At 38.1% G+C, this 26,114-nt stretch overlaps 1 protein-coding gene across 1 annotated transcript; it reads left to right on the top strand.

The window, feature by feature from the left end:
* Positions 1-3,195: 3,195 nt before the first annotated feature.
* Positions 3,196-24,351, top strand: LOC149068593 (venom protease-like). The gene is made up of 8 exons (XM_089250594.1): positions 3,196-3,375; positions 5,294-5,368; positions 8,370-8,462; positions 8,584-8,675; positions 11,567-11,679; positions 13,153-13,421; positions 21,987-22,156; positions 24,157-24,351. Exons 1-8 carry the CDS (start codon positions 3,324-3,326, stop codon positions 24,316-24,318), a joined length of 1,026 nt encoding a protein of 341 aa, XP_089106720.1. The 5' UTR covers positions 3,196-3,323; the 3' UTR covers positions 24,319-24,351.
* The last annotated feature ends 1,763 nt before the right edge of the window (positions 24,352-26,114 follow it).

Raw genomic sequence — 26,114 nt, 5'->3', positions numbered from 1 at the left:
CAAAAGAATTTACAGTTGGATATAAATAATTTTTGAATTCATTAGTGTCGTTAAAAGCTAGATTACCATTATTGATATCTTTAAAATGGGCGTTGAATTGATTTGCAAGTTCCAAGCTGTTAGAAAAAATTGGAAAAATTGTATTTTGGTTTTTATGATTGATGGTATTATTAATGAATTTCCATTTCTTATGGTTTGAATTACATTTAATAAATTGTTTTCTATAATATTCGTTTTTAGTGTTTATGATTTTCAATTTCAGTTCCCTAGCTACACAATTATAAGCAGTTTTAAATAATAAATCATGAGGATGTTTCCTTAATCTGATATATAATTTTTCTTTTCTCTTGATCAGGGCATAGATTTCAGATGTCATCCAATTTTTTTTAAATTTGTTGTTTCGATATGTTACAAACTTAAAGTTATTGTTAATAGAGTTCAGAGTGGATGTAAAATACTGATATTGTAAATTTAAGTCGATATTATTCAACCAGAGGTATTTATAATTGTTAAAATAAGTTGAAAGTTTTTTTTTATCTAATAATTTTAGAGGGGGATTTTCATTAGATTTGGAAATTGGAATTCTGTCATAATATAATTTTAAAAGAACGGGATAGTGATCGGTTAAATCGTTGATATATATTCCAGAGGAAAATGATATTCTATGATTTTGATTTTTTATGAAAATATGATCGATACAAGTCGAGGTATCTTTAACTCTGGTTGGTTCATTTATTAAGGATTGAAATCCAACCTGAAATAGATTGTTTTGATAATCAAGTACATCGGGATTATTTGTCAGTAAATCTATATTCATATCACCTATTATTATGATGTTTCCATAATTTAAACTTTTTAAGACAGAATCCAGTTCCGTGTTGAAATTTGAGATAGTAAAACTGTGAGAGCGATATAGTGATATTAATGCAATTTTCAATTTTTTGCTGTATGATAATATCATTTCTGCCGTTGACATTTCACATTCGATTTGATTGAAATTCAGCAAATTTTGTGTATAAACTGCAATGCCTCCCGACCGATTACTATCTCTGCATTTAAAATACGAATCAAAGCCTTCAATTTTATATAAATCGATTTCATTACTGTAGATCCAAATTTCGGAAAGAATTAATATTGAAATATGATTCATATGCTCTGATAGTAAAGCGGTTAAGTTATCAAAGTTAGCGCGTAAGCTCTGTATATTTACATGGAACATATTGCAATATGACTTACAATTTGTTGGTGCAGACGACAAAAACTGTTTTAACTCATCCAGGTTTGTTAGAGTCATACAGTTGGATTGGAAATCATTGTTTATCTCAGTCAATGGATCTGTGAATGTAAGTCGTCTTCAGATTTTACACGAAAGATCCTGGATGAATCGTCTTCACGTAAGAATATTTTGCCGTCACGGGTCCAACAGTACTTATAGTTGTGTTCCACTTTAAACTTTCGCGCGTTAAGGAACAGTGATTTTAGTTCGGGTGTGAGATGTTCACTGAAATAAACAGAGACGTCCATAAATCTTGGATTTATTTCAGAAGCCTTGATTCGGCAATCCTTTAATTCTCTCAAGATGTTGTCACGGATAATTTTTGATGTGAATTGTAATATAATGGGTTTTGGCCTGTCCTTGTTGAATGTTGGTACACGATGAGCAGTCACTATATTTTCGCAGATATTTGTTTTTGCTAGTGCATCAATATTCGTGAAAATTTGTTGGAGGTTTTCATTCTCAGTTTCTGGAACATTTGAAATCTCGATGTTCGTACGTCTGGAATACTGCTTTAGTTCGATCATGTCACAACGCAAATTTTTCATTTCCCTTTTCATCTCGATATTTTCTTTAGAAAGGAGTTCGTTTTTGGAGATCAGTTCATTGTTTGTTTTTTGTAGAGTTTCAATAGTTGTTTTTAGTTCTTTGATCGTTTCATTGTTGAAGTCTATTGCTAGCGTAAATTCATCCATCTTGCGGGAAACGAACTCTTTAAGTTCGTTGTTCTGTTGAATTATTTTGTGAAGGATGTCTTGAGAGGATTCCGATTCACCATCTTGTGATCTTGCCGATGAGGTCGTGGAGTCTTGAAGGCACATTGCACATAACCATTTTTTGTTTTTATCGGATGTGAATTTTCTGAAAGCTTTTTCACTGATACCACCACACAGATAATGAAAATTTGATTTACATTTAGAGCACTGGACTCGGTCAGAATCCACTACTATGATATCCGAGCAGGACTTACAAGACATATTTCGATTAGGCATACCTTAGACGATTTTTGTATTTAATGAAGCAAATAATTAAAATTTACCTGTAATAATTTTGAGCGGATATAAACAACTAGTAAACAGGGATTATTATACGTTTGAAAAAATATACAGTATAATTTTTTTGAGGAGCGAAAATAAAACGTGTCCGCACAACGTGCCTGCCGTTGCCAAAAAAAGTTAAATTTATTTATTACATATTGGTATATGGGTGTAATTACGTTTGTATCTGTGTAACATGTGTCTAAATTTGTGTGTTACATGTTTGTTTGTGAAATCAATTTTAAAAAAAAGTCTAGAAACCAAGCTCAAAAAATATAAAGAAGAAACAAAATCACACAATACTTCATGCGATGCAAATATAGATGTTATGTATTCTAAAATACACTATATAAACTACATAGTGTGGTACTGTGGATGATCGAGCACCCGCAATGTTTTGTAGCATGAGGTCGGACACCCACAGAATTAATTCAGACTCTAACATGAAGAGAATGCTGAAGCCGAGCTGCAGGAGGTCTAAAACACATCTTACACCTCCACATTATATGCTGATTATAATGAAACCGTGTGTAATACAGGGTGGGGGAAATAAGTCAGTGAAACAAAATTTTCTAAAACATAAAATTTAAAGGCTTAAGTTTTTACTCATCCTGTTCCCGCAAATTCTTTCTGTAGATTTGGAAACATTATTCTAAACTCGGATCAGTCATGTTATTTTCTTTTGTGAATTCCAACATGTTCATGTTGCGAAACAAAATCCCAGGGGAAAACAATAATCAATACGAATTGATGAAATGAATGGCATTTACACGTGATCAAACGATTGATCAATCAAGTTGAATCGGAAAGAAATTATGAAATTCTTTGTGGAGAATGATGTATGAATGAATTCACCTTTGTGCGCATGTGTAAGGACGTAGCACTTTCAACGACTTAATTGAAGCTTCTCAAATACTTTAAACGACGAGACGCTCTCAAACGCTCTTCGCTTAGATGTTATACTAGGCGTACAAACGCATATATTGAAATAATCATAGTTAGTTTGAAAAATGAACTTATTGATGGCATGTATCGCAACGCTTCTGATGTTCTCGATGGCGGGTGAGTATGAGCATCCATTCCAATCCAAATCGCACGACGTTCCAAGGACGAACAAAAGTCAACACTGAATAATTTCGGACAAGTTTCATATTTTCTTACGGGGGGGGGGGGGTTTCATGTTCAATGCAGATTTATTCGCCGGGTATCGCTCTTCCGGCAAGTGACAGGACGTGGGTTCGATTCAACGCAAATCAGTTGAATTTTCTCTCTTTCCTAAATTCACCTTCACATCAGCCAGCTGTTAAAAACATTCGCATGGATAGCGGAGAGTAACATCATCCTCGGATAAGTCGCCATCTGGTGACAGCGTCAGGAATTGTGGGGTTTGGTCTGAATTAGGTCTGACCGTACATGTACCGACCCATTCAGTGCATACGAGCTTTAAGGAAAGTTTGCTTTACCCGTTGCTTTTGTGGTCTAGGGCGCTGACCCGGAAAGTGAGAGATTCTATTTCCCGCGTTGATAGTTGAATTTGTCTCTTTTCTAAATTCATCTTCGTATCAGCCAGCTATTAATAAATTTCGTATGGATACCGGAGAGTGACATCATCATTTCAGTTGTATATATATATAATTAAGGCCTAGAAATCAAAAAAAATAATTTTTTTTTATAAAAATTAGTTCGTATCGTCAGCACTCCATGCTTACAATAAAAATAAGAAATACCCAATTCAAATAAATAAAATTACCCATTAATACTAAGAGCCTGGCTTTTGTACGGTTTAGTTCAGTGTTCTTCAACCTTCTCAACATTGCAGACGGTTGAAAATTAAGTGAATATTTTCGTGAACCGACATAGATGGGGAAAATAATTTTCGAACCGGGGGAAAAAAACAAATAAAAGAAAACTCCCTAACTTCTGACTTATTATATTTCCATATGTATATACTTCGTTATTTATTATATAAATACGAGAAAAACCGCTTCAAGTTATCACCCCCCTATTGAATACTGCTGTCGCCTATTGAATAAAATCAAAACTATCTGTTATAATTCTCAAAATGGTCGTTGGTTTTAAACCGATGTGTAGATTCAAAAATTAACAACATGTTCAAATATACTATAATTTTTTTATTTTCATCCTGCATTTCGGTGTAAATTTTATAAGCCAAAACACCGGTTACTGTGTTTTTTTATGTTTATAATAAGTATTCTAGCAGCAAATTTGTATGAGAAACAGGATAAAAACAAATAATATATATTATCATCATCATACATTTTGTTCGTTTTCATGCTTCATAATGGTTTAAAACCAACTAAATTTACTCAAAAAAATTTATAACAGATAGTTTAGGTTTTTATTTGATAGGTAGTAGTGGGAGCCCCATTATGTTTGTGATGGTTATTTTCTCCGATATTTTTGTCTAAAAGCGAAATGCTCTCACAGACATTTCTACAATTTTAGAATCAATAGCAGGATTTATGTCCCTTTCCGACACATTCTATACTGCATAATGGGGTTTTACACTTTCTCTTCATATAATATTATATTATTATTATTATTATACTTAATATTATTAAATTATATTAGTAATATTATAATTTTTGGAAAAGTATATTTTTACGTTTTTAGCAAACTAAGTTTTTTTCTCTTCTTCCGCGTCGTATTTCGCTGGAATTGAGGTTTTCTGAGGTTTTATTTTTTTGTCCAGCCATGCGACGGTCTCCTTCGCAGAATAATATTCAGTTCATATTTAAGTAAAATAAAAGGTTAATTATTTTCTCATAAAAGCTCACGAACCACCCCGAAATCTCCAGGCCCACCTTGTTAAGAATCCCTGCTCCGAGATGGATGAAAACCGAGATCAAACACCCGAAGCGTATTTATAACTGGTTTCAGGTTTACTTCGATATTTTTAATGTGATGGTTTATGTGTCTCGAAATGTTCTTATAAAAAAAAAATATCGCATTTCCATAGAAAGCAAAAAGACTTGCAACTTGGGAGGTGACGGTCTTCAAGAGGACGATGACTTGCTAGACATACCTCTACAAGGTAAGTCGTGGTTTAAAATGTGAATCTGAGAAGAAATATTACTTTTCCTTCCTGAGAGGGGTGCTCGCAAGCAAAAAAACAAGCAACAATTTTCAAGCAATCACGCGCATGATGCGACAGGCAAAATAACCTGCCCTATTGCTTGGTCTTGAAGTCGGACGACAGATGGCAGCACTTTCGCGTTAAGTACAGAACACATTCTGAAAACATGCACCAATTCATTCGTTTTTCTTCAGAACGATATTTATGTGGTGCTTGTGCGGTTTAGTAGTGTTAGTTTAAAAAGATTTAAGACCGCTTGCTCTGAATAGCTAAATTATATTCATGCATATCGACAATTTCCACCAAATGAAGCAGAACAAAATTGTGACCAGTCGTATAGCAAAGTGGATTGAATCTTGTTCTTCCAGGACAAATAAAAACTCGGGCAATATAATAGGACTACCTCAGGTCAACTTACATGATTATAATGAATAAGTCAAAAGTAGGAAAATGTTCTTTGTTGGAGGGGAGGGGCGAAGAAAACGTATGTTTTGAACCTTTCTCCTCCCCCCAATAATTCATGATTATACAATGTAACGCGCTTCCTGCGTACGCGTCCCGTATGACAAAAACACTTGATAGGCTGCAACTTCTTATCCATACCATCATTTTCTCATCGCATAAATTCAACTCACCCCTTCAGTTGGAATTCACAGTGGTTAGTAAGGTCTATATTATCTCTCATGCACTCTCATAGCTGGACAAATCTCAGGTGCCAGGTGACTAAAACATTGGTATTGGCGCCTAAAATTTTCTTTCCGCAGTTATTAAATTGCTGACTGAGAGCAGCACAAAATGTTTGGAATTTATGGCAGTACCTGCCCGCATGAAAGAAGATCGCTGTGCCCTGAAAAACTCAAAACAAACATTATTTTGGACCTATTTCTTCGAATAAAAATTTTTTTATCTCCTAAAAACTTTTTCTGGTGCCTAGATGTTCTTTGCGATTTGTCCAGGCCTGGTTTGTTGATACTTATAAGCCTTCTCACAGGACACAATGATGATGGATATGAGAATCTCTCACCTTGAGTTGAACGGATTGCAAAAGAATCGCCAAAATGAAAAAAGAGCCATTCTTTTCTTTCTACACATTAACTACATCACTATTTATGACTGAAATCAATCAGAGTGAGTTTTCTCAAGAATTTTAGCACAAATATAGTATAGCCATATTAGCCTTTGCACACATTTCTCTGAGGAATTTTTAATGAATTAGGACATGCCGGGAAGTATGTTTGGAGTGTATGCGTGGCCTTAAAGTATTTATATTGCCAGAGTTGGGAGGGTTTCATTCTAGTGGTGGTGCCATCTATCTGTCTTCCATGTTTTGAAGTGAAAATGGTAGTTGCCTGAATTGTCGTGTTACAGAAGGTGAATGTTTCCTGTTCTGCCAAACGAAAGGGGGGGGGTGATAGACGAGCCCAATGGGAACATGAAAAACCCTACCCAACCCTGTCATATCAGGAACCGTTTTCGAGTTATGGTGGATAATCTATTATAAAAAAAAATGCGTGATTTGCCCGGATTTGTGAGATTTCTGAGAGACCTACACGCAAACTAAGCGCATATTTGGAAGGCGGAGAAAAAACCATACAAGGCCACACCAATTTCATCGAAATATCTGGATTTAATGGCGAGCTACGAGCACTGAAAAATTGCCAAAGTTCAAAATCGAATTGTCGCCAAAATTTTGATTTACCAGTTCCGTAAACACCCTTGCAGCTACAATCGACCAAAAGCTTGTCCATTCTACCAGCTTTCGAGAGTCTACAAGAAACATAGATATAACCAGTTAATCATATGTCTATGACAAGAAACCCTATCAGTGTTTTGGTTCAGGGAAAAATTCAGCCAATTTTTGTTCGTAATACATCACTGAAATCAGCGTTTGTCGAAGTACATAGATAGTCGACGAAAATTTGGAACTGGCGGATGCAGATTTTGTGACAATTTGATTTCGCAAAAAAATCATTTTAGGGTGGCGCTACCTCTATCTACAGGACATCCGCATTTAATGACGAGCTTCAAGCAATGAGAGAAGACTGGTGAAGAGTGAGAAATCGCATTGTCGCCCCCCAAAACATAATAATAATTACTTCGACAAACGCAGATTTCAGTGATGTATTACGAACAAAAGACTAAATTTCTCCTGAACTAGATCACAAATATGATTTATTGTATCATTCGAAAACTTGTTAAAATGGGAATTTTTTTATTAAATTTGGCCGATTGTAGCTGCAAGGGTGTTCGCGGAAATTAGCGATGAAAAATTTTGGCGACAAAAATTCGATTTGAACTTCACCAATCTTTCAACGCTTTTAACTCGCCAATAAATACAGATATTTCAATGAAATTAGTGTCACTTTATAGGATTTTTTTCTGCTATTTCCAAATATGTGCTTTGTTTACGTGTAAATCTTTCAGAAACTTCACAAATTTGGGGGTTTTCCAGAGTTACCTACCGTAACTCCAAAAAGGTCCGCGATAGCACAGGGTTGGTTAGGGTGTTTCATGTTTCACTTGGGCTCGTGTATAACCCCGTTTCATGTGGCAGAACATGTTACGTTCACCCTGTATAGTAGTTCGTGAGAAAAAAATGAAACTATCCCTATTTCGGCTGCAAATCACTGTATTCGGCTCAGGTTCCAGATAATAAATCCGTTAGAACCGTAAATTGGTAGGCAGGAACTTCCAGTGTTTGATAAGACCCTAGAATGTCCCCTTTGCTCGGAGACCCATAGTGCTGTTCTAAACATGCCTATCAAAAATCTTTACAACGGTCTCTATAATTATTGCGTCGTAGGATGTCATTATACTTATAACAACAAAAGTTTCTGTGTCTATTGGGGAATGTTGTTATAGCCGAATTTGACTGCACGCACTTTCCAACCCAGTCCTCGTCATCATTATGCATTGTTCTGCTTAAACAAAGTTCCATTCTTTCATGTTGTGTTTCAAGGTTGCGGTAACCGATACCCATCATATCCAATTATTTCAACAACTCCTCCAGCAACAACTTTTGCAACTGTAAGCACCACGACTCCTTTCCCACGTGAGTAAAATATTTGAAAAAGATTTTGAAATTCACTTTTAAGTACGCAATGAAAATAAAAAGTACAGACCAATTGCGATATAAATTGCTTTGTTACTATTAAAATCATTGTTATATACAGTTTTTCCAGTTTTCGACCTAAGCTTGTGGCAGAAACCACAAAAGGTGATCGTCGGAGGAATAAAAGTGAAACCGCATTCATGGCCGTGGATGGTAAGTTGCTCGCGCATCGAAAAAATAATATAATAATAACAATATGAAATTTTTAAAGTGTGAGGTGGTTCTCGGAGTGCGTTCCGCGGCTCCAGAGAGCCAAAATGCAAAATGCGTCATCCCCACAACACAAAAATTCATTGATTACACAATGTCTCACTTCCGGTTTCAAATATAGATGGCAGTAGCTACTAGAGTGGTCGTCTATAAACCCCTCTCTATTGCGTTGGAGCATCGGTACTTAATCGGGGAGGGGGGTCCTTGCGAGTTTAATTATTAACAGTTTAATTGTTCTTACATATTATTATGTGCTGAATATTATTCGGTAAAAACCTGTCCGCAGCCTTTTTATAGGCAAAGTGGCTCCGTGGAATCAAGTGCGGATAGAGAGCTATTAACCGCGTTGGTTAATAAGAACGTTCCGTATTTCACGCGGCAGACATATTTTTACTATATTATTGGGCTCTTGGGAGTGGCCTTCCAACTGCCTCCCCTGCGCATGGACCCCACATCCTGGAGCAGGGCCCCTAGGCTGGGATCTTTTGCGGGCCCCCGACTGCACTTTCACGGGCCTCTTTATGATGAATTTATAGCGTGAAAAGCAAAAAAATTGTGAAAATCGCCCCGGGCCCCAGGACTGGAGCTTTGTCAGCCCACCCCTTGTGGGGGCCATGCCCCTGCGCCTGCCTGGCCTTCGTCTTATGGACACAAAGAGTCCATGAAACACAAAAGGTCAAGAACCCTTGCAGTAGAGGTAATTTGCTGCTATGAACTCTGCAATTTAACAATAATTGCAGCGCAGGTCACTTAAGCGATCTTCAGATGTGCCACAGGCCGCTCGAGTGCTCTGGAACTGCATCGCGGGTCACTCAAGAATGATCTGTAAATATACCGCGGATATCATGTTTAATCTGTAAATGTGATGTTTAGTTCATTTTTACACAATTGGGTTTGAGGTCACGGACCGCACATTAGATGACGTCACCCACGGACCAAATAGATCTTGGGCCCGCGGTCATCGGGTGAGCGCTTATGTCCTATAGTATTGCACACGCTCACTATTGAACTCCCTTTCCTCCCACAACGTTGAACACCAGGTATAGTAGACTCGTAGTGCCCGAGTGGCGCAGTGGTAAGATGCTCGTCTTCCACTATAAAGGTTACCGTCAAGGTCCACGGGTTCGAATCCGGGCACAGATAGTCAGAAACAAGTTCTTTACCTCCTGAGACGACCACCGATAGATGGCGCCTTCATTTCCCACTCAACTAAACTGGTTGAAAAATGGCGTATGGTGATGTATGACCGGAGTTGATGTGCGGTAAAGTAACTATAGTAGCCTACACTGGTGTGCAAAAATTAAGGACGAAGCTGAAAAATTGAGGTCGAGTACTCTTTACGGATGGAAGAAGATTTAGCCTGACTAGCGATTTTGGACGCATACACATCTGGAGAGAGCGGGGGAAACGCAATAAGCTCTCCAACATCATCGAAAAGGACCGGTTTGGAGGTGACGGAGTTTTCGTTTGGGAAGTTATCATGCTTGGTACCCGTACATCTTCCGAGGTGGTTCAGTCACTGGTGCCCGCTATTGTACCGAGGTTCTGTGCATCTTTTTAGAGGTGCTATGGGTCCTGAGTGCCTTCCTCTTCATGGACGACAACGCCACACCTCATCGTACAGTGGCTGTCACAGCTGTTGGAGAGTGGAGGTATTCAGCGCACACACACATCGACTGGGCTCACCGGGCAAGGTCCCCGCATCTAAATCCAATCGGACACTCTAGGGCAGAAGTCTTCAACCTTTTTCCAGTCTGGAGCATTGCCTGTACCCATCATAGAAAAGAAGAGTACCCTTACGGCGAGTTTAACATCGAATGCATGAAATGACGCTGATTGCTGACAATTGCTCCAAGGTGTTTAATTGGAATGATGATAAAGTGCTCGCGGTCATCGAGCATTCTGGGTATTTCAGAGAGAGCCGCGATGCTCGCGAGTAACGGATTGGATATGTCTGCTCTAGGGCGACACTTAGCAGCCCCCAGCAACGACTCCGGAGCTGCGATTGGCGCTACAACAGGTATGGGCAGCAACATATAGGTACATAAAATTTTCTCAAGGGGGAGGGGTTTCATTTTTTCTTCCTCTCAATCAGATGGGTTTTTTACGTTTTTTCCTGCAAAATAACACTGTAATCTTGGCTTGAGGGAGGGGGGGGGGGGTTAGAACCCCAAAAATCCCCCTTTGCGTACGCCAATGGGCAGCAATCTTCAACAGCTCGTTGACAACCTTGTACTCAGCGTGGACAGACGATGTAAATCCTGTATAGCACACAGTCAGGGGTGATCATATCCCCTACTAAAGGCTGTATTTTCCTTGATGGTCACATGTCACATGGACGTTTCGGTCGTCTGTCCAATAGTGTTTGAAGCTAATTTTTCAATAAAGTTTCTTTTTATCTTTTGGATTTTTTTTTTTTGGAAAGTTTTGTCTACTTTTCCCATATTCTTATGGCTTAGGGATAGTATGGTACTATTTGTGTTGATTTGGTACACTTTTGCGCGATGTTACGTTAGAAAAACCGTCACGTCCTAATTTTTGCGCACCAGTGTACTATAGCTGGTACTGTAATATTCCGATGCAAGTATCACGTGTTCGGATTGAAACGACAGCTTCTGTTGACCTACGGAGCCATCGCTCTTTGCTATTTTGATATTTGCCTGGTCAGCGGTTAGAAAAAAAGGGGGGGGGGTGCCACAAAATATGTTCAATGCCATGAGGAGCCGCGGTCATCAAACTTTCGAGAACCACATTTTTTAGAGAATAAATAAAAGCGTTGCGTGTTTGTGTGGAAACAAAAACCACTAAATATCTTGAAATTTCGTTTCAAAAAGGTTGCGATGTTCAGAAAAGAAGGTCCGAGAAAAAGTTTTCAATTTGGCGCCTCTCTCATCAGTCATCGTTATCTTCTGACCGCAGCGCACGTTTTTCCAAGGGGTCATAAACCGTAAGTACAAATTTTCACGGTTAATAAAAAAGTACAGGGTGGGACATATTTTAGAAATTAATATTAAAAAAATCATCCAGCTCATCGAAAATGAGTGGTTTGAAGGGGCGTCTCAAGAGCATTGTGGGCCCACGGGCTAATTGTTTTTTTTTTTGTTTGTTTTTTTAGTTCTTCCTACCTGATTAAAAACGATTGCTTACCAATTTGCATGCTTAGCATCGAAAATCTTAACGAGCCCCCACCCCGTCCCGTGCACTTGAGTGGGCCCAGGCCGTGCTTGGGTGGGCCCAGTTAAGACGGCACTGGCGGTTTGCACTATCTGGAGTTTTTTTTGATAAAGTGAATATTTCAAAATTTCACTTACAGATAGCGCTGTATCATGAAAAAAAAAATAGTATTACTGCTTTAGATACGATAACTTAGGAAATAAATGAAACTGTGGCGGGTCCATTGTCCGGATTTGAGAGGTCTAACTATACAGTATTATGTCGAGTTTTTTGTGATAAAGCGCCATCTGCGATTGAAATGTTTTACTATGTTTATAATTTTATCAAAAAAAAAAAAAAAACCGCTACGCCATAATAAATATTTTCATCGGAACCGTACAATTTTTATGTCAATTGGTTGATTTTTTAAATAAATTTTTAAAATTTGTCCAGGATTTCTCACCTACCCTGTGTATTTGATACAGTGCATGCGGATACGTGTACACGTACACTGTAGATATTGGAATGATACGCCATTCTTGATCATATCCGCAGTAGCGTCTTAACGAATGGGACCCGATCCCCGAATAAAACAAGTTTCCCCAAATTATTCAGGGCTTTCACTCCTATTCTGAAATTATTTCTTTAAAAATTTCTTTTGCATCAAAACTTCTTTTATCGAATTTTTAAGTTTTGGAATTTATGTGCTTTTTCGGTAATTTTGAATTTTCATTAATTCTGATTCGACATCGATTCTGATTTAACATTAATTATGATTCAACATTAATTCCGATTTAACATTGCTTCTGATTCAATATTGATTCTGATTTAACATCAAATCTGATTCAACATTAATTCTGATTTAACATCAAATCTGATTCAACATTAATTCTGATTTAACATCAAATCTGATTCAACATTAATTCTGATTTAACATCAAATCTGATTCAACATTAATTCTGATTTAACATTGATTCTGATTCAACATTAATTTTGCTGTAACATTGATTCTTATTCAACATTAATTCTAATTTACTGATTCAACATTAATTCTAATTTACTGATTCAACATTAATTCTAATTTACTGATTCAACATTAATTCTAATTTACTGATTCAACATTAATTCTAATTTACTGATTCAACATTAATTCTAATTTACTGATTCAACATTAATTCTAATTTACTGATTCAACATTAATATTATATATGATTAGTATATATATGATTTTAGATTCAATACTCAAAAAAACTGATTTTTCACCTAGGGAACCAGAAGATTACGTCGCCAAAATGGGCGTTCACGACATCGAGAAGGAAGATGACGGCGAATGGTTCGAAATCGAATCCATTGTGGAACATCCGTCTTTTAATGGTAGAGAATCCTACAACGACTTGGCAGTGATCAAGCTGAAGAGGGATGTCGAATTTAACGAGAAGGCTTATCCCGTCTGCCTGCCAACCAAGTCTACCTGTCAAAAAGTCAGCAGGGACTGGAAAGAGCTTTGGGCCATTGGATGGGGACTAACTGTTTTCCGTAAGCTACGAATCATCTCTTGCAATTAATGTCATAGCCCCCCCTCCCTTCCCCCTTCCTCAAATGCATCCGAACTTGCGAGCCCGCAGACAGACCTGCCAATTCACGTATTATATTTAGTATATACATTGTGAATGGCCCGCTAAAATTCTTAGCAGTCCGGGATTCAGCGGAGGGACATAATTACAGAACACAAAAAATAAGGCCATTTTATGAGAAATTCATACTTGTTGGCCATTAAAAAAAAGGCATTCAAATAGAAGTTGACTCTCGCAGGGCCGGCGCCAGGCATGAGGCGACGAGGTGCCGCTTAGGGCAGCATTTTTTATGACGGATTTATTGTAAGGTGTGTAACTAGGGTTACCAGACGTTCTTATTTTTTTGGTGTCATTTCAAGCGTTTTCCTACGTTTTTTAAAAAAAAATTCTCTCTTTTGTCGTCCTATTCAGGTTTCCACAATTATTTTTCTTTTCTTTTTTTCTGGGAAAATATTTCTTACACTCTGAAACATCTCTTCATTGCATGAGGCGGCCGGCTAGGGCGGCATGATTACAGGGGTGGCATTTCTTATGACAGATTTATTATGACCATGTTTTCACTCCATTAAATTTTTACACATCTAAATAATTTTGAAGGGAGAGCAAGAGTGGAGTGGGCACATTGCCTTTTAGTACAATTACACAGACCTGTTTCTTTGCTCACAGAATTTCGATATTTGTGCGGAATGATAAAATAACACGCTGCCTTATACAATATAGGGAATTTTTTTTTCTTGCGTAAGAAAAAACTCGGTGTACATGGAAGCATTCTCAGACTCTAAATATTTTGTAAACCTATTCACAATGAAAAAATTGCGTCTTTCTTAGGCACTTTGGTCCATAACCAACAAACGGGTGAAAATAAAATTTCATCAGCAAAAATATTCCTTCCGGAAAATATTGAAAACAATTATACAGTGCAGTATTTACATGAGAGAAACGCATCAATGAACTACAACAGCTTACGCCACCTATCAAATAAAACTGTTACAATTCTTCGATTGAAATTAGTAAACGGATTTTGATTAATGTGTCGAGTGATAAAAACAATATGGCATGATATTGGTTAATATTTTATAAGTAATAATATTAGTTAAATTATCAAGTTTGCCTCGAAATTTCAACAGTTGTTATTTGTCAGCGGTAAAATAACGTTAATAACACTTGAAAATTGTAGCCGTCCTCAACTTCTATATTAAGAACTTTCCCTTTCAACTTTCTGAAGATCACTACAAAAATAGGTCACGGATATACTCAGACTATGTGCAGTATAGAGAGCGTATACATCTTGATCGCAACTACTTTTATAAAGATGTCCGTCATAGACTTTGTGCGACTAGGAGTATCCCTGTGCTATCTCTGAACGACTCGCCAATATCTGAAGACCTTGATAAGGCTAATATCTTTATTGACATCTTTTCTCGCTCGTACAGTCCTGTTGGACAAGGCTATGCCCATCCCTCCAGTCATGGGCGGAGATACGGGGGGGGGGCAGCATCAAAGGTGGAGTCGACTGATCTAATGTATATATGTATATATGAGCTGACATCATCATCATCGTGCCCCCCCCCCAGACTTCCAAGTCAATCTCCGTCTATGCCTCCAGTGACCTTGCGGAAGACCATCCATTTTGCGGAATGACATGTTCAATACCCAGACAATACAGTCCATTATTTCCTTTCTTTCCACCAGTGCGTCCCCGGGTCCCGATGGAGTTCCAGGCATTTACTTCAAACTCCTCTCCGATGTTATATCTCCACTCCTCAGTTTTCTATTTTCCTACTTTTGCATCCATGAGATTATACCTCATTCCTAGCACTCCGCAATTATTATTCCGGTCTATAAAAGGAAGGGTTCTGCTTCAGATCTATGCAATTATCGCCCGATTTCCTTGACTGACATCACCTGCAAAATTTTCGAAAGATGTATTGCCAATCGCCTCCTTCCATATCCAATGGAGATGGGCTTTATACCTCCTACACAATATGGTTTCATACCGGGCCGCTCGTTCACCTGTTCAGCAACTAGTCGCCCATGACAGTTGGTCTAGATCTATCGACGAAGGTCACAATGTTGATGTAATCTATGTGGATTTTAATAAGACATTCGATAAAGTCGACAAATCAATTCTCTTAAGAAAGTTAACCGATATGGGCGTTCCTGGCAAAATAGTCAGGACAATTCCTGTCCTACTGTCAGACTGAGTCCATTGTGTTCAAGTTGCTGGGGCTATGTCAGCGAGTCGCCCCGTACCAAGCGGCGTCATCCAATGATCTGTGGTGGGTCCCATTCTAATCACTTTGTTCACTAATGACATAGCTCAAGTAGTCTCTCCCATTCCCATTCTACAATTTGCAGATGATATAAAGCTATTCTCAACGACGGACAACACAATGGGCCTCGAGAATGCCTGCTTTCGTCTCTTCCGTTGGAGTAGCCAGAACAATCTTCCTATTTCTATCGTCAAGAGTGGCTCTATGCATCTAGGCAGACCCACCGACCCGTCTGCTATCAGATGGGTCCTGAAGTTTTACAACACTTGACCATATGCTCCGATATGGGTATTTCGTTATCCGGATCTCTCGACTTCACTGATCATTATCGTAATATGGTATGCAGGGCCAATAGAGTCGCATATATGATACGTACGGCGTACAGCAAGTGTGATATGCATACCCTGACTTTCGCTTTTTGCACATATGTCCGACCGATTCTTGAATACTGTTGTGGTGTCCATACAAAATTAAAGACATTACTCATCAAGAGTCCCCAAAGGGCTTTTACTAAACGACTTCCAGGTATTGGTGGAAGATCATACCAAGAGAGACTCGAGATACTTGGCCTTCACTCCTTGGAGTGGAGGAGGGCTCGATCTGACCTAATTATGTGCTATAAACTGGTTCATAATATGGTATATTTACCTTCGGATAACCCTTTTTTCGAAATCTTGGACAGACGACCTAACCTCCGTAGACACGGTCTTCAATTGAAAATTCCTGTGGTCAGAGGCGACCCCTATTTCTATGGCTTCAGATGCCGTTCAGCGAGACTGTGGAACAACCTGCCACGTGACCTCGTTTCTGTCCTCTATGCTGGATTCGTCTGTTCCTTGGACGATTTTAGTTTTACTCCTTTTATGAAGTGTTTTTCGATTTGATTTATGTTCCCAGTTTTGAATCTTAACAGTGTAAGTGCAATCTGCCTACTGGGTTGTGTGATAAAATAAAAATAAATAAATAAATAAATAAATATATATATATATATATATATATATTGTTTTTGATTGGAATGATATAAAGCCTACGATAACTCCCGCCGAACCGAATTTAATTTTTCTCGTCACTGCCTAGCCCGAGAGGACTGCGTGGCTACTTACAGATGCCATTGATGCTTACGACAATTGTATTTTGCGAGTTTAACTAACAATGTTTTACCATTCACAAACAAAAACTGTGAAAATTCAAAACAAACTTCATAATTTAACTAATATTATTGTTTTTATAATGTTAACTGATATTATATCATATTGTTTTTTTTTATATGGCACGTTAACAAAAATCCGGTCAGCAATTTCAATCGAAGAATCATAACAATTTTATTTGATAGGTGGTGTAAGTGGTTCTAGTTCATTGATGTTTTTCTCACGCGTAAAATACAGGGTGATTCGAAATTCAAACTTTAAGAGGTTATATAACACTCCTAAACAAACATTTTTTTTTATCATAGAATGTACTGTCAAATCGCAATAGCAAAGGCGGTAGAGGGTATTTTTGGAGAACGATTTGCTAATTTTTTCAGACATATTTGCTGCGATATGCGCTACCATTCATTCGGGGACGCATATGCACCTTCGGATTGGAGTTTGTTTTTTATAGGTGCAAGGGCCATCAAGGTTATGCTGCGCTAAACAATGATTAAGCGGTACAATGAATCGTGGTAGAATTTGCTTTGCCAGGTTGCACCATGAGAAGACCCATCACATTACAATACCCTGTGCCCTGGTCACGAGCATTAGCGTACGCGAGATCGACCTTTAGGGGGTTGGGGCATATTGGGGTTCGGAGAGTACAAGGAATATTTCCCATAGGAATTTTGAGCTACTAACTTCCAAAAAGCATTCTAAATTAACAGATAGGATACTGATAAAAATAACATGCAAAGGTATTTTCTTTGGATATTGTAATTTTTTACTGTAGTATTTGGAAATATTTTTCATTTTTGATCGTCTTGGGGAGGGCACGCCCCTCCCCCCCCCCCATGTCTTTCCCTGCGTAATACACCTCTGGTCACAAACGTATAAGCTCAGGGATGTCACTTCGCTCTAATATTTTTCTGCAACGTATAAATAAAAAGGTGGGAAAAACTTACCTTTATGTGTGTGCTATGCAACCTAACAACATGTAAGCAACATAACGCTTCAAATCACGATTTTAAAAACTAAAGAATGAGAGCGTTTCTCTTGGATTCTCAATAAATGCATTTTGTCTTTGGATTCAGAATAGATATATTAATTTATGAATTTTCATGTTTTCTCCTAAAAATAACAATGCGTAAAAGCACAAATGTGCTTTTACGCATTGTGCACATTTGTGATGCTTGATTGAATGAAATTTTTCTTAAAATTATTTTTAGTAAGTTTTACGTAGAATTTTATTGCGTCATATGATGTACGGGGGCTATGTATGTGTGTGTGTGTGTGTGTGTGTATATATATATATATATATATATATATATATATATATATATATCGCCCTTCAAACGATTAGTTAAGCTATTTAGCATATATATATATAACGTTTGAAGGGCAGACATTTTTCCAAAACCCATACAAAAAAAATTCAAACATGTGCACCTACTATGGGACCACCTTCCCCCTTCAAAGAAGAATCATTATATTGATTTGATATATTTACTCCATCAGAACGTTTTTATTTAGGAAATTTTCTAGTGACGTTTTAAATCATCAAGGTTACACAATGTTCCCAAAGGGGTCACGATTCTCTTGGGAGGGGTGCCGCTGTATATCCCACACTTTGGGAGCCACTGTATATCCCACACTTTGGGAACCACTGTATCAAGGTCATAGAGGTGAAGAAGGAAAACTCTTTTCAGACAGTTGTATCTCTTAAGAACGGCAAAATATTATTCGCCTCAGGCAGCAGAATTTCTGGGACCGGCCCTGTGTGTGTGTGTGTGTGTCATGGCCCCCCACATCCTGTGGCGGGGCCCCCTAGGCTGGAATCTTTTGCGGGCCCCTCGGTCAGACTATTAACGGGCCCCTTCTGTAGTTAATTCATAGCGTGAAGAAGCAAAAAATGATTAGAACAGTCCCGGGCCTCTCTCTCTCTCTCAGGGCTAGAGGCCCCCCCCCATGTGAGGGCCATGGTGTGTGTGTTACTCCATCAGAAAATATTTTTTCACACATGTTTACATGCTTTGACCATTTGACGTCGAAATTATCAGAATACATGAACCCAAGTTGCAGGAAAAATACGTCGCTTGGCAGTTTAGTGGTTAGAGTGACTGTGCAGGTCTGGGTTCCGGCAGGGCCGTCTCTATTCTGCAGGTAGAAGAGTAAAGACGGCCCTGGTTCGGGCACGAATGTAAAATAAATATGCTATTTTGCCCTGCTTGCCATTGTAACCATGGGTCCAGCTTGCTCAAGAATAATACAACCTCTGACAATAAAGTTCGGTGAATAGTCCTGTAACATTAACGTAGATGAAATGTTAACGAAAGTTACCTTACTGTCCTTCGAAATAGTCACCTTCCATTACTATGCACCGCTGAGATCTCCTATACATGCCCTGGAAACTTTGCAAGAAGTATTTTGGGATGGAGTTCCCGTTTCGTTGGATGTCAGGAATATCGTCAAATCTTTTTCCTTTCAAAGCGAGTTTGAGTCGTGGGAATAGGAAGAAGTCTGGAGAATTGAGATCTGGGGCGAGTATGGTGGATGTTCAATTTGCACCACCCCCCCCCCCCTTTTTTTGCCAGGAACCGTTTGACGATATTGGCTGTGTGAGGGCGAGCATTGTCGTGAACAAGAAACCATGAACCTTGTTGTGCGTACTGAGGTCGTACCCTGCGTAGACGTTTCATGAAACGGGTCAAAATTTCAATGTACCTTGCAGCATTCATCGTCGTTCCCTCAGGTAGAAATTCCTTGTGGATAATGCTTTGACTATCAAAAAAGGTGATTAGCATCGTTTTGATGCGTGATTTTTCTGCTCTGACCTTTTTCCCACGAGGTGATGCAGGAGAACGCCATTCCATGCTTTGCCGTTTCATTTCGGGGTCGTACCTGAGACACCAGAACTCATCCTCAGTGACAATACAGTTCAAGAAATTGATCTTTTGTTCGTTCATTTTCCTGTTCTCAGAAACAACGCACTAAACAAGCACTTTGTAAAACAAGGCTTTCACGGAACACAAACGACGCTCAACTGAACAACGGTGGCGGCAGATGGTCAACACCTGCCGCTACGCATGTGCAGCGTTATTTCCTAAAAGCCGCGCAACATCTATTTTAAGAGTACCATTGCTCATCAACATCAAAGGCCGGGATTACTCTAGAAAGTTTGATAAAAGATCTTTTACAAAAACTTGAAGAAAAAATTATTAAAAATTATTATTAACTATTAGTTGCATTCGCTAGAATGTGACGATAGTTTTTACATTCGCTCATATATAAATGTATATTCTTATAGCATCAATTAATATTTATATACAGTAGTTACCAATACTACATTTGCTATGAATGATTAGCGTTTGAAAATATACGGTTAAAATTCAATGAATCAATTAAAAATTTTTGATTCGCCGACTAAAAATTCTAATCGATTCCCGGCCTTAATCTATATATATAAAATTGATTTTCTGTCTGTGTGTGTGTGTGTGTATGTTCTCTATACAAATCTACAATTTTAGGTCGATCGTCCCCAAATTTTACTTACATACCAAATGGACCCGACTTGAACGATAGGCTACTTTAAAATTTCGTCAAAGCAGGGCAAGTGTCCCAAATGGACAGAAAACTGTCGGACAACAATGGTTTCTCGGCCTCAACAATCACTTTCCGATCGTTTACTTTGGTTACCGTGGTTCCCCAGCAATGCGTTTAAGACGTGTTTTATGCCAAATGGTTTGTCATTTCTTCAACGCTGTCAGTATATGTATAATATTTATGCTTTTATGACATGAATGTCGCTCTCCACTTGTTAATACAAGATATACGGAAGACTGGATGCTGTGAAGATATTTAGTATTTGAGATGTTAATTTTTTAAGGAAGGAAAAAACTCATCTCTGCCTCTACCGGGAGTCGAACCCGGGTCCCTCGATTGCCGGACGAGTGCTCTGACCACTAAGCTACAGAGGAGATAGAGATTTTTTTTTTTTTTTTTTATATAAAAATATATGTCAAATAAATATATATGTCATATATATAGCCCTCTGGTGGCTCGTCGTCCATGAGCTATTAGCTGATCGGTTTCACCGTCCATTGCACGGTTCCGTTCGGCATATATACGCTCTAGCGAAGGAAAATCTCTATCTCCTCTGTAGCTTAGTGGTCAGAGCACTCGTCCGGCAATCGAGGGACCCGGGTTCGACTCCCGGTAGAGGCAGAGATGAGTTTTTTCCTTCCTTAAAAAAATTAACATCTCAAATACTAAATATCTTCACAACATCCAGTCTTCTGTATATCTTGTATTTATGCTTTTATAATGGTTTGCCACTTTATTCAATCCTCCCAGTTATGAGAGCTTTTTTGATAGACACCATCATTAGCATCACTTTGAGGATAAGGCAAAGGATGATACCCCATAGAAATCAGTGTTAAAATGCCGATTTTAATGTAGAAGTGCAGAAATTTTTTGGGGTTTTTTCTGTCACATCAATAATTTTAAAAATTGTATTAAATACTCGATTTTTGAAATATTGAGTTCGCTTAGAGATATACGAAGCCCAGGAGATTAAATATGAAGTAATTAGCCGGACCTATATATATATACTTTTGAGTTGGATATCCATGCAATAACATTGATTTCAACTTTTTATTTATATCTTCTCAAGCATGAAAATTAATGTCTCCGTATTGTCTTTTAATATTCAACTGCATAAATCCACATATAGTTTAGGTTGCTTTAAAATTAATTATGGGCCCGTAAAAAGTTCATCGAAAAAATTCCACAGCTTTAATTAAGCATTTTTTGACGCAGAAACAGGCAGAGATGGATAACTTGAAGTTCAAAGGGGGGAATCGAAATACCTAGCACCCTTTGAAAAAAGAAAAAAAAAAAAATTTTTTTTACGTTTCTTTAAATCTAGATTTGTTTCTTTCATGAGTCACGTAGGAAGTTGCCATATTGGTGAATTTGGACACGGTTTGCATTTCCCTCAAAGAAAAAGAAGAGGGAGATATCAGGTGATCCAAAAAAGCCTCATTGAAAAAAACCCGGGCAACGCCGGGTATTATAGCTAGTTAGTATATAATTTGTAAAATCTCTACATGCAATTCTTCACAGGAGGCGAAAAGCCGAGCAACATCCTCCAGGAAGTAACGATTCCCCTGATACCGCAAGATGATTGTAACAAACTGTTTGCAAAGTTGCCATCAAAAGTTAGACTTCCCCATGGAATCACAAATACACTAATTTGCGCTGGATACAAGGAAGGTGGTAAAGATGCTTGTCAGGTACGAGATATTATTTATTTACAATAACCCCAGAAGGCATAAAATGCAATTACACTGGAAAAGTAATCTATATACGGTATATATATATATATATATATATATATATATATATATATATATATATAATTGATTTTTTCTGTCTGTGTGTGTGTGTGTGTGTTCTCTATACAACTCTACCATTTTAGATCGATCGTCACCAAATTTTGCATATATAGGCTACCAAACGGGACCCGACTTGAACGATAGGCTACTTTAAAAGTTCGTCAGAGCTAGGCATATGCCCGAAATGAGATAAAAACTGCCAGGCAACAATGGTTTCTAGGCCTCAACAATGGCTTTCGGAATGTTTACTTTGGTTACCGTGGTTCCCTAGAATGTGTTTCAGACATGCACACTGGCGTACGCAAAGGGGGGTTTTGGGGTTCTAACTGCTTCGCTTGGCCTCCTAGACATATCACTAATTAAGTATACACCAGAGCCAACGAGAATAACTTATAATCATCTTTATTTACACAGATGCCTAAACCAGAGCGTCCGACATCTCTCATGTACAACAGTCAACAACCTTGTCTCTCTTCGGCCCCAGGGCCTTTTCACCCGATCCGATTATTATACATCACTTCATTTCACTTCCGACACACTAACCCCCCTCCCTTGAGCCGAGATTAGTGTGATTTTGCAGGGGAAAAAGTAACCCCCAGAACTAAAAATATCTGAACCCCCCCTCCCCTCGAGAAAATTCTACGTACGCCTATGGACATGCATATGCCTTTACACCGTTTTGTCACTTTTTTAATGCTGCCAGTATTATGTGTAATAGTTAATTTTCCTTTACAGTGGTTTGCCAATCTTTCAATCCTCCCAATAATTGAAGAAAACCCGGTCAGCGTCGGGCATAATAGCTAGTAATAATATAAAAAAATAATGAATAAAATTGATTTTCTGTGTCTGTGTTCTCTATACAAATCTACAATTTTAAACTGATCTTCGCCAAATTTTGCATACATACCAAATGGGGGGCCATAATTTAATAATGAAACCATAATAAAGAAATTAACTTTTTACACGGTCCCTATGTGCTCAAGAGCCCAATTAAAAAGTTCTTGCCGTCTCTTTTGATGCCAACAAAAAAAATTCCATGTTCCTAAGTGCAATGCCTGAGATATTCGAATTTAAAAAAGGAGGAAAGTTGGGAAAACCCGTTTTACATGTATTTAACGCTGTTTTTTTTTCCCACAAAATTTTCTCCGCTTTTCGAATTTCAATATCTCAGTGAAAATTGCATTTAGAAACATGAAATTTTTTTTTTCGTTGGCATGAAGAGACAGGGCAGCAGCATTCTAATGGCTTCTTTTGAGCACACGGGACTGTGCAAAAAAAGTAAATTTAGAGAGATATAGATGGCTTTTTTCTCAGCCAGAGATATCAAGGAAATAGTTATTTTCCGGATATTATGCCGAGGCGAGCTCGGAAAGAAAAGTCCCGGCGGAGACGTGATGACGGAGAATGAGAAAGAAGCCATCTATATCTCTCTAAACCGTCCTACCCGGGGGCCATTTCCTGAAGTTAAGAGAGGCTACTATTGCCTGTACTTCAGCGCCTCACGGCGCGTGAAATTAGGAAGGCAGAGTCATGTGTCTCCAGTGGTGTAGATGGTAGCATGCTTGCCCGGTATGCAAGAGGGCCTTTGTTCGTGTCCCGGCGGAGACGTGATGACTTTTCTTTCCGAGCTCGCCTCGGCATAATATCCGGAAAATAACTGTTTCCTTGAAAAGTAAATTTCTTTATTTTTTCATGTATATGACAATCCCCCCCACCCCACCCCCAACACATTTTGCGGTTATAAGTAACTGCATGCCATTTGAAAACTTTTTGTAATTGGAAGTATGTTTCGACAGTCAACGGTTACCGAGATATCCGCTATGCATACAATTTAGGACAGACTGTATATGAAAAAACCTTGAAATATGCTGAGCGCAGTTGTTTTCTTTTATTTCCAGGGAGATTCTGGAGGTCCACTACTTGTTCAAATGGATAATAGTGATTACGTACAAGTTGGTGTTATATCAAGCGGTACCGAATGTGCGAAAGCTGATTCTCCGGGTGTTTACACCAGAGTGTCAAAGTACATGGACTGGATAAGAAATAATACTGATATTTGATTAACAATAATAATAATAAAGTATGAAAAATCACATACGAAAATATTGACAAAAAATGCAACACAAGTGCTAAACAGGATTAAGAAAAGTATGTCTCAATGACCACTTGAAAGGTTCTATCGGAATTGGTTTCAAACCAACACCTTTCAGACTTTAAAACATGCCCAGGAGCATTGTCTTGTTGGAACAAAAACTGCCTAAAAGTTTTGAGATGTGTCCCAGAAAATAGAAATTCTGCTGAAACTGCCTTTATATCCCTATGTTTCAAAAATATGGCTCGGTCATTTGCATCTGTCATTAATATTTAAAACAATCGAGTCCATCTAAATTGTTTTTCATCAAAAAAAAACATTCTCATCCCACTAGGTACCGAGAGATATACATGCTGTATGGCCAATTCACATCGCTTTTATCTGCTGTTTTTTTTCTGTAAAGGGAGGCTTTCATTACAGTTTTGCATACTAGACATTTGAATTTTTTTTATCACATTAGGCACAGTTCGACATATACAAGGCAAGTTGTATTCCTTCTGGACTTACACCAGAAAATTTTTTCATGAAAAATTTGTGAATAATCGTCTTTCTTCTTATGAATGGTAGGAGAAAAAAGCCTTTTTGCACAAGCTTTCAGTCCATGATTCTCGGGCACATTTATGAAAAACTTTCACAAAAATTTTCCATCTTTAAAATCTTCCTGCCATTTCATGACGAAGCATCAAAGTTTTTCGAGAGCAAGTATTTCACTTTTTTATTGTCCAATAAATATGTTGATTTTATTACCATTCTCACGCTTTCAGAAAAAAATTCGATTACACAGCACGACTGATGAAAACGGTCTCAGCTGTTATGCCAACATGAGAAAAATGCAAATTTCTTTGAAATGCCAGAAAAAACATTTACACCCTTATACTTTTTTTTCAGGTTATAACCATGGCCCCCCACAAGGGGTGGGCTGACAAGGCTCCAGCCCTGGGGCCCGGTAGGAATTTAATCATTTTTTGTTTTTCACGCTATAAATTCATCATAAAGGGGGCCCCGTGAAATTCTGGTCGAGGGGCCCGTAAAAGATCCCAGCCTAGGGGCCCTGCTTCAGGATGTGGGGGCCATGGTTATAACCTTTATTATAATTTCAACAATTTTTTTCTGAAAAAGTGCAGCACAAATCAGAATTATTTTTAGTGGAACATGTTTAGTTCCACTTGTAGTTGTCACTCTAAAATTTTCATGCACTTACAAGCACAAGTTTTCAAGATATAGCGGTTTTTCGGTTGTCCTAAAACTTTTTTTCCCACCACCTGATTGCCCACAGTGGTGTATATAATCTGCATGTGAAAATCTAACTCACGGGTAATGAAATCTCAAGAAACAAAAGGAATTCTTTGTCCTATTTTTGTAGAAGAAAATGTTGACTTTCATATTCACATCAGGATGTCATTAATAAACCTTAAAAAAATATTTTTCCAATACTTATTAGTATTCCAACCCTCCTGTCAGGATAAAAAACTTCAGTTAAGATGGAGCAGTATATAATCCATAGTAAGAAATTCTGATGTTTTTCCACCTATCTCCCTTTGCCACCTGGCAGTCCAGTCGTTAGGGAGTTAGTGTCTGACTGTGCGGATCTGGGTTTGAATCCTGGTTCGGGCATGGATGTCTACTAACACACTGATTTTACAGATCTCTTGGGAATATGTGAGGATCATGTTATTATTATTATTTTTAACATATAATCTGTGGACGAAGGAAAATATGGTATGTAAGTTCACGATCAAGTTCAGTCATAGGAGCATTCAATGA

This window comes from Pholcus phalangioides, unplaced genomic scaffold, assembly GCF_987345545.1.
Source record: "Pholcus phalangioides strain wild (caught in Gottingen) unplaced genomic scaffold, Ppha-v1.0 ptg000024l_1, whole genome shotgun sequence".
Lineage (NCBI taxonomy): Eukaryota > Metazoa > Arthropoda > Arachnida > Araneae > Pholcidae > Pholcus > Pholcus phalangioides.
Note: the sequence above shows the minus strand (reverse complement) of the source record. Positions and strands in the feature narration are given on the sequence as shown.

Bases quoted from the DNA above. Each gene is read 5' to 3' on its own strand.
- LOC149068593 (XM_089250594.1), top strand. From the start codon at position 3,324: ATGAACTTATTGATGGCATGTATCGCAACGCTTCTGATGTTCTCGATG. The intron at 3,376-5,293 runs GTGAGTATGAGC...GCATTTCCATAG, and splicing joins TCTGATGTTCTCGATGGCGG to AAAGCAAAAAGACTTGCAAC. The intron at 5,369-8,369 runs GTAAGTCGTGGT...TTGTGTTTCAAG, and splicing joins GCTAGACATACCTCTACAAG to GTTGCGGTAACCGATACCCA.